The 9,947-nt window shown below is 42.9% G+C and overlaps 1 protein-coding gene across 1 annotated transcript; it reads left to right on the top strand.

The window, feature by feature from the left end:
- Nucleotides 1-2,868: 2,868 nt before the first annotated feature.
- Nucleotides 2,869-9,401, top strand: MONOS_6126 (uncharacterized protein; the record flags this gene model as incomplete). Its single annotated transcript, XM_067876333.1, has 1 exon — nt 2,869-9,401. One exon carries the CDS (start codon nt 2,869-2,871, stop codon nt 9,025-9,027), a length of 6,159 nt encoding a protein of 2,052 aa, XP_067725960.1. The 3' UTR covers nt 9,028-9,401.
- Between the last annotated feature and the right edge of the window lie 546 nt (nt 9,402-9,947).

The following is a 9,947-nucleotide window of genomic DNA, read 5'->3' as shown; positions in this document are numbered from 1 at the left end:
AGTGAAAAATTTAGCAAACTTCAAAAAAATTGAGTTGGATTGTATGAAATGAATATTTTTTTTGTTTCAAATTCCATAAAAAATAAAATAAAATTAAATAAAATAAAATTAAAAAAAAAATAAAAGTGCTCAATAAGATAAGAAGTTATGTCTTCATGAATTTTCAACTAACAAAGGATAAGTTGGGTGATAATTTTCAACTGTTAAAACTTTTTGTTCAAATGTGGTTATGGTTATTTTTGAGGTGAATGAAGAGTTACTTAAAGGTGGAGCTTTTGTTGCACATTTGGAAACTGCATCCCAATTTTTTTGAGAGAATAATTTTGAATTCCAATTTTTCATTGAAAAAAAGATTGTTTCGAATATTCATTTTGAACAATTGGGAATAATTATCAAAAAATGAGTCGTCATTATAAAAAGATTAAATTTTTCATTCATTTGGGGCAAAATATGGAGCTCCAGGCATTTCCAGCGGAAAATCATGCACTTTTGATTAACTATTCGTAAAAAAATAATAATCCACAAAAATGGTTCATTTTTTGAAAAGTTTGCGAGGTCACTTAACAAAATGTTATTATTACGATGAAGTTCGTTCACGGATATGAAAATCCAATTTATTTGGGAATCAAAGCGAGTTTGATTAATTTGTGAGTGAAACAAAGTTATTTTGTTTTGAACAAAAAAAAAAAAAAAAAAAAAAAAAAAAAAAGAGAACTTGAAAATCATTATTTTCCACTATTAATAAAAGAATGTTTAAAATCACAAATGAGAAGCTATGTGAATTGCATTTTGAAAAATTGAATAAATGATTTTGAAAAACGAATATGTTTCTCATTCGAAAAATAGAAGTGATTTTTTTTTATGATAACTCATCGGTATGAATAAAACAAGAAAAATGAAAAATGCAAAAAGTGTTCTATTCAAGTTTGAAATAAGAATAATTGAACTCAAAACAACAACTTCACATAATATTAATTTTCATTGTCGATCTGTGCAGAAATAGCAGCCTCTTTAACATTTTTTTTTCATTTATTCTGTTTCTTCTCAAAATTCACGATAACTCAATTTTCTCATCTTCAACTCAGACGAATCCTCTTTTCACCTCTCAGGCTCTACAAAAAGTTGAGCTGTTCATCAATCAAATGTTCCAGCTGGATTTTCCAAAGCTCCTATCAACTTGTCAAACTCCACTGTTGTAGTTGCAGATGCTGCTGATGGTTATTCTTTGCCAAGTCTTATTTTTTGGCCATCAAAAAAACAACCACAAGAAATGAAGGTCTTGCTCGGCACGCAGCTTCATGCCTGGGTTGACAATGATGGATGGATGACTGATGCATTGTTTGCTCGCTATGCTGAAGAGAAACTGCTGCATGAATAGTTCAAAGAAGAAAATTGCTCGAAATGAACAAAGCCAATGGATGCTTCTCTTTGATTCATATCCTTCAAGAGCACAGCCAGATCTTGGGCAAAAATTTGCAGATGTTTCAATTGACGTTGTTTCATTTATTCCAGACAGTACTCATCCAACGCAATCACTTGACTGTGGAGTTTTTGCTGTGTTTTAAAGATGTTTCTATTCAAAATTTGTTGTTACATCATCTTCTTTGATATCAATTCGATAAAATGGAGTTGCAAATGCCTTGCCACGGGCTTTCCAAACTGCATTGTTTCCTTCAATGATTCATTCTGCATATGAAAAGAACGGCGTGCTGTCTGGACAGTTGAATTCTGCATAAGTGAAGTTACCTGATACTCCTTCAGCTCAGCGTAAAAAAATATCCAATCGGTTGAATAATTTCTGGTATTTTGTTTCAGATCAAGCATTTTTCGATGAATGGAAAGGTAACAAAAAGATGAAAGAGAAGAAGAAAATTGATTATTATCTGGAAGAAAAAATTGAAAAAAAAAATAGTATTAATTATTTTTTGATAAAAGCATTTTGTTTAATTTTCATTCGAAAATTGGAATATCTTTTTTTGAAAAGATTAACGTTCCCATTCATGAAACTTCGATTGAATGTTTGAAACCACATTATCTGATTCTAACTTCCATTTTAATGAAGTTTCATGAGTGGAAACAGAAATTTGAAATATTTAGAAATTTATATATGAAAAGATTATTTAAAAAAAGCGATTTCATTAAAAAGAAAAGAAAAGATATGAAAAGATTAAGTGAGTTGAAGAAAATGATATTTGTTCTTCACATGATATTTGATTGAAATAACTTTTTTGTATTGTTAAAGACTTTGAAAATTTCACCCTTAACAGATATTAAAAAATTTGGGAATTAAGAGGAAGTGGTTTTTAACTAGTTAGCAGTTTCTTAATGACAGACCGACATTTTAGGGAGCATGAAAAGTTGATTACTTTTTTTGTTCCCGCAATTCAACAGGATTCTGCTCCTAAGCAACAAAATATCAGCACTTCTTTCGAAAGCTGCTCTTTTGTCGGACAGCAATACTTAACTTCAACTTCCCAAATGGAACCATCGAAACAATCAACAGTTATACACCCTTCGATTTCTTTTTTCCCCCAACAGCAAGCTTTAACACAAGATAAGACTCAAAAGATTTTTCACCAACAATCTTTCAGCGCAGAGCTTCCGAAATCTTTTTTCCCTCCTTCAAATTCAATTTCAACTCAAATAATTTCCGATCCTCCAGCATCCACACAATCTCAATCAAATAATCAAACTTATCAACAACCTTCGTTGCCTTTATCACAATTTTTCGCTTCTTCCGATGATAAAAGTAACCAGACAATCCATTCGACAGAAGGAAACAAAGTTGTGCATCGTCCTAGTAAATCATCGACTTCATTTTTTGATTCAAAGAGAGAACAGTATTGTTCTCCTCTTTCATCATTTCAGATGACAAGTTCAGAACCAATTCCGTCAATTCCAGAGATCCATACGCATCAACAACATACATCCAACTCTGAAAGAATTTCTCATAAGCCATCCCTTTCGTTTTTTGAAGATTCATTTTCTTCTCCTTTGCAATCGTTTGACAAACTGAAACCCTCTCAACCAATATCTGCTCCTGGGTCAACAAGACCATCTCCAAATCTTCCTCCACTTTCTGTTCAGCAGCAGCCAGCAGCGCAGCAACATGTATTCCACCACAACGCTCATTGTTCAGCTCCTTCACAGTCAGCATCAGCATCACAGTGGCATCCAGTCGCATCAACATCCTTTTTTGCTTCTCCTTGTTCTTCTTCAACTGCGAGTCCATCGTTGTTAAACGCCTCTGATATTTCAGCTACAACATCTATGATGACATCAACAGCTTTTACAACTTCTACTTCTTCCTCTTCGGCCTTCTCTTCTTCTGTGCCACAGAATACCCCAACTGTTTCTCCCGCACTTTCATCCACGTCGATGCAATCTCCAAAGCAGCCCATCATCCACTCGCCTACAATTTATTCTGATTCCAACACAACAAGCTTGCCATACCAGCCAAGCGGCACGTCCTTTTTCGCGCAGACGATGCAGCCGCTGAGCCAGCAGAAGCAGGTAGACATCACAGACATCCTCAGCGTGTTTGAGAAGGAGAAGCAGAAAGAAAGAGTCGTCTCTGACATTCTCGACATGTTCACAGACGCCAAAGCCAAACAAGAGAACACAAACACCGAAGCCACACGAACAGCAAAGACCGCTCCACAAGTTGCTCATTCGCGCACTTTCTCTTCAGTCAACGACAATCAGCTTTCCTCCAACGTTCAAGTCACAACCGACTTAAGCAGCTATTCAGGTGCTGCTGGGAAGAGCGCTCCGATGACACCAATACAAGCCTCTCCTTCGATTGACAGAACCAATCCGCATTCGCTTTTTGCTGCCCAGGGCTCGCTTGTGATGTCTTCGCATGGGCACACCACATCGTCTGGCTTTCTGTCTCCGATTGCATCACCTGGGCTGGATTCTGCACGTGCAGCGAGTGTTGGCAGCTTGGTGAAGAGTGCGATTGAGAGAGAGGCAAAGGCGAAGGAGAGAGGAGAGCGGCTGAGGCAGCTTTCGCAGCGCTTCATGGCACAGTTCTTTGTGGACACACGCGAATTTGGTGATTCGGACGGAGAAGAAGAGCGGAAACGGGCAGAAGCTGAGGACAGCTCTTCGGAATCTTCGTTGGATGAGTTTGGAGAAGACAGCTTGAGCGAAGAAACTGTTGGGGATAACTGGAACTTGGTGGATGATGCAGAAGACGATGGCGAAGAAGGAGACGGAGAGGGAGAAGACGACGATGATCTGATTGACTTTGACTTTTGGGGAGAGGCTGAGAAGGACGTTGAGAGAGGGAAGAAACAGCTAAGTGCAGACTCCGAAGCAGCAGCAACAACATTTGCAGCGCCTTCAGCACGCCCGCCGTCAGCGATACTGGGCAGCACAGCAGAGAAAGAGCGATTTGAGGAGTATGGAGATGATAGCGAAGATGAAGACGACTTTGAGTACGACAACAGGCGCATGACACACGAGCAGCTGCGGCGGATGAAGAAAAAAGAAAGAAAGGAGTCTCTTCACATCAGCAGAGACAGACACAGCCAGAAGAAAGCGAGCCAGCCAGAGAAGAATGAGAAGAGTTCTCAGAGCAAGCCGCTTTCTGGTTCGTTTCTGTCTGCATTTCGGTCGCCTGATGCTCTGAAGGCACAGCCGGCAGCTGATCACCACACAGACGGGATGGGCTTCCACATTTGGACTTCGCCTTCGAATGCCTCAAACTCCACACAGCACAAACAGAATACCAGCAAGCTCATCACTCCACAGCGTGTTTATCCTCCACCAACACATTCTCGTTCATCATCGCAGCAGATGTTCCACACGCCAATGCATTCACCTTCTTCTTCGTACTCTTCCACATCATCAACTATTTCCTCCTCTGCTAATGTGATGGCTGCAACTCTATCATCATCATCATCCTCATCTTCTTCTTCCTCTTTAACCGTCAATCAAAGCAAAGTACAAACACCAATCAAATCCCCTTCTCCAAATGCTCCTTCACCCTCTCCCCAGCCCTTTTCACAGCTTCAGCCTCAGCCTCAGCCATCCACACCCTCTCGTTCTGCTGCCCAATCCACCCTCCCTTCATCCACACAGCATTCTGCCCGCCCTTCTCTTTCAGTCCAACAGAGCCAGCCACACAAACACAACCACCCACACCGCTCTGTCCTCCGCTTCCTCCTCCCCAGCCCCGATCCCGAGTGCAACTTGGCATATTTCGTCACCAGCCGCTTTCCAACCACAAATCTCGCGTTTTTCGAGCGCCAGCGCGCAACCAGCTCTTCCTCGTCTCTTCTTTCGCGTTGGGTGCTCCTTCTGACTGGCTCTTTGCTGCCTAACAGCAAAGTGCTCAGCAACCCGAACTATCAGGTCTCTCTCAACGAGGCCTTCTCTGCATTTTCTGAGGCAGCGGCGTCGCTTTCGCACAGACCAGCCGTTTTCCCTCTTTCCTTCTCGCTTTCCTTCTCTCCCTTGAAGCCGAACTCTGCCAATGTGCTTCAGATGCAGCAGCTTTCCTCTTCATATCAATCCAATTCAACTGCTTTGCTGTCCACTCAAATGAGCTCGTCGGTGCTGCGTCCTCCGTCGGCTGTGCCAGGATCATCTACAAACACCCCTCTATCATCATCATCATCTTCTTCTTCCTCCTCCTCCTCTTCTTCTTCAAACTTATCGTCTTCTTCTTCTCCGACTCCATCTCCTTCTTCATCTTCAAATACAATCACATCAGCATCATCTTCAACATCCTCCTCCTCCTCCTCCTCCTCCTCTTCTTCTTCTTCTTCATCTATTTCTTCTTCATCTTCCTCTTCCTCCTCTTCCTCCTACTCTTCATCTCGTCGTCGAAAGAGGTTATATCCCACTCGTCTCACAGCCATGCCCCACTCCATCCTGAAGTATGTGCTGGCTGACCAATGGACACACTACCTCGACTTCGGCTGCCGATGGAGCCCAGATACAAAAATCAGCTGCACACAGCTGCTGTCGGTAAGACCTGACTTGGCCGACAGCTCTCCTCCCGTGTCATTCGGAACAATCAACAACATTAACAGCATTAACAGCATTAACAACATGAACAATATTAATTCCATTTCGCAGTCATTTGACCGGCTGACGACTGGAAGCGATGCTGCACATTCAGCCAAGCTGCCAGCCCAGCCGCTCAGCCATTCACAACACCACATGCGCACTTCATCCACTTCATCTGCTCGCTCCACTGACACATCTGCTGTCTCATCTGATCCTTATTCCAATGTATTCATTTCCCCAAATACAATCATAGACACATTCACACCTTCTTTTTCATCTTATTCCTCCTCCTCTTCCTCTTCTCCTCCTTCCTCCTCTCCTTCCTCTTCCACTTTACCCCCATCTTCCTCTCCTCCACTGCGCTGTCTTCCTTCCTGCCCCTTCGACACCAGCTATGGCACCTCCCTCAAGTGGCCTCTGTGGAAGGCACACTCACACCCTCTCTCCCACTCTGCTTTTCTGTCTGAACTGACACAGCGCCCGATGAAGCAGAACGCTCTCGTCTGCTTAAAAAGCATCGCGCTGCTACTGCGAGTCATCCAGCACGCTCCACCTGCTTTTGCCATTGCCTTACTCAACTACCCAGGAAATGGTGGATCTAATTCTGGATCTTCTTCTTCCTCCTCTTCCTCTGGCTCCTCTGCGCCTGGGATGATTGGCTATCTCGACGATCTCTTCTACGTGTGGATGAACAAGATGTCTACGATGGCTGTCACCTCCTCCTCACAAGGCGCAGCTGCTCTGTCTGCACTCGACGAAGCCAACGGAACCAGCACTACAGATAGCATCGTGTCCTCTCTGCTGATTCCGCTGCTGAGCTTTGCGATTGCCAAAGTGAAGTTCTTTGTGACCAACAGCAGAGGGCTGGACGGATCGTACTGCCCAGCCTGCCCTTTCTGTGTGTGTGGGCCAGAGTGGGAAGAGTGCAATCCATCGAGACTGCTTGTGAATAGCAACCCAAAGGCTGCAATGAAGATGGCAAAGAAGAAAGCTGAAGAAATGGGAGATGGAGATGGGAAAGGGGGTAAAAACATTAGTAACAAGCAGGAGCAAATGTCTTCCTCTGTGAATAATCTGAATGCGAACATCAACATTACAGCTGGCTCTACTTGTCCCTCATCTGGAAATTCGCTCCATCACTTGTGCAATTCTATTTCTGAGCCTTCGAAAGCATCTCTACCGAATTATGATGCTGCTGTCAATCTGTTTTCCACAAGAAAAATCTGCAAATATCACAGAAGCGTCCTCACGACACAGAAAAAGGAGTATTTTCTTCCGTCGCGCAAAACAACTGAAAAACAGCTGAACTCTCAGAAGCCTCTTCCCAGCAGTGATCTCGATGCTCTGTTTTTCACATCGCAGATCGTCCCTTCGTTGAATAGCGATGCCGATTACACTCTTTGCTCCTTCACTGACTGGTTCACACTCCTCTCGTCATCTCCCTCTTTCTCGCTATATCCCAGCCGCCCTCTGGCTGTTCTCGCACCTCTTCTTCGGGTGATGCTGTCTGCTGTGAAGGCTTGCCGGCTGGTGCTTGATGTGTGCACAACTGGAGCTGCCACAACACGCGGGAGGATTGGTTTAGGTGTTGGTGGTTCAGCACACAGCACAACTGCTTCAGGAACATCTTCAACTGGATTGGGAATTGCAGGAGGAGGAAGTGGTTGTGGTGGTGGTGGAGGAAGTGCATCATCTGCAGCTACTTCTATGAATCCCTTTGGCTCGACGACTTCCTCTGCCACAAGTTATGTTGCCCCAACTTCCTCTGGAATGAGCGGTGATCTGTCATCATACACAATGAATGGCGACTTCGGCTCTCTTAAAAGGTTCAAAGGGAAGAAGCGCTTCGGATCTAAAGACCTCGGTGCTCCTGTTCTGGCTGATTCTCTGTCTGGGCGCGACTCCATTTTGACGAACGACCGTTTGGGCGACACGCTGAGACAACGCTCGAAGAATGCAGTGCCGTTGGCAAATGGCAGCTTGCCACAAAACTCCATCCGCCCAACGATACATTCGGCGGAGCCAGCTGCAAGCGAGCAGGCGGAGAAGAAGCACGAGTTTGACGTGCGGTGGAACATGGCACATGCAGATTCTGCAGGCACAGTTGACAAGGCAGAGCTTAACGACAAGATTGAGAAAGGAGAAGTCAGCAAGTATTCAGGTGCTGGTGATGCTGGCGAAGCGAATGGAGGAGGCGTGAGACAGTCATCGGAACTTGGAGGAGTGGGAATTGAAGTATGCTTGGCACTTTTGGATGAGCTGCTGCAGGGCTATTGGTGCTGCGTGCATCTCCTCTGGCTTGCTGTCAGTGGAGCCAAGCAGAATGAGTGTGGATCTGAAGCATCGTCCGAACTGAGTGCGAATTCTGGTGAAGCCACCCCTGCTACAATGTCACCTGCTCCTTTCACTCCTCCCCGACCTGCCTCAGCCATTACTCCAATTCAAACACCCGCACTTTCATCTGTGCCTGCTCCATCATCACCCACCCGCTCTCCGAAGCAGCCGCTGACGGAAGAGGAAGTTGCAAGAGTGACAGCTTCCACTCCTATTGACGATCTCTATCGAGGTGTCGTGTGGCTGGGTGATGCAATTTGGGAGAGGCTGCGGGTGACGAGGCTGTGTGTGAGTGTGCTGAGCCATCTTCCGCGGATACCACTTGTGTCAGAGCAGCTCTCAAACTACATCGACTGGGAGTACGAAGAGAAGGCACTGGCACAGATCGAGGCATCGGCAGAGGTTGATATTCTCGGGGCGTTCGAAGGAGGAGAGCGAAAGAATGTTCAGAGCCAAAGCCAGCCGCTACAAGCAGATGCCTGCCAAGCACGATATCCACCACCTCTCCCTCCTCTTTCCCTGCTGGCTTTGATGCCTTTTGTGGGCGGCCCATTTTCTTTGAACGAAAGAGTTATCCCACTTGCGCTTCGAATGAGCGAAGAAGAAGAAGATCTACCTGTTTCTCCTCAAGGTACAAGAAAACTTGTTGGATCTTTTTTCACTTCAACTTAGAATTCCGAATTTTGCAATAAATGCGTTTGACAAAATTTTTATTCTTTCCATTTATCTTTTTATTCCATTTTATTTATTTTTTTGAGGTTATTTCTGGATAAACACTTTTTTGTGAGAACCATAAATAAGTGGTTGTAAAATTGATTTTTTTGTTTCGTTGATTGTACGCTTTGTTTGAATAAATATGTGCTGTTGTTGCGGAAGTATTAATTACTTGATATTTTTTTTTGTTGATTTTATATGTAATGTATGTTTCAAGGTTGCATCGGATCGTGTATTGGTTCATTTTGCTCAAATAGTTGCTTTTCATGCTCTCGAAATAATCCACCCACAGATTTAGGTTTAACAATAGTAATTATTTTTGAAAATAGAAAGTGATTTTTTTTTTAAATTTTTTGAAAAAAAAGCTGCGAGAATCTATTCTCTGTTAATTTTGACAATTGGAACTGTAATAATCTTTGTTTCATCGATATGGGTTTTATTTGTTTTATTTCATAATAATTTGATAATTATATCGCATTTAAAAGGGATTTAAAATTTTTTCCAACAAACCTTTTTTCGAAGATGTTGGAATATGCGTTGGCTCTTTAGAGATGTGCTCCAATAAAATGCTTGTGGTGAAGGTTTGTAAAATTGCCTTTAAAATTATAAGGAGAATTTGATTTATTGCTGATGTAGATGGGATTTGCGTTGACGTGCTTTTTTGCTTTGATGCTTTTTCTTTCAGTATTCACTTGCTCTGGAAAAAAAAATCTTTGCACATTTTTTCACAATGGGTGTTGGCTACTGAAAGTTATTTTATTTCTTGGCATTTGCGCAGGATGCTACTTCATTCCTCAGGTGTGCTCAAGTCTTTTTGTTTTGACCTCATATTAGTTTTTTCACTTCTGTATAGAAAATAGCATCTGGAATATTTTATT

This window comes from Monocercomonoides exilis, assembly GCF_001643675.1.
Source record: "Monocercomonoides exilis strain PA203 chromosome Unknown scaffold27-1312184, whole genome shotgun sequence".
Classification (NCBI taxonomy): Eukaryota; Preaxostyla; order Oxymonadida; family Polymastigidae; genus Monocercomonoides; species Monocercomonoides exilis.
Note: the sequence above shows the minus strand (reverse complement) of the source record. Positions and strands in the feature narration are given on the sequence as shown.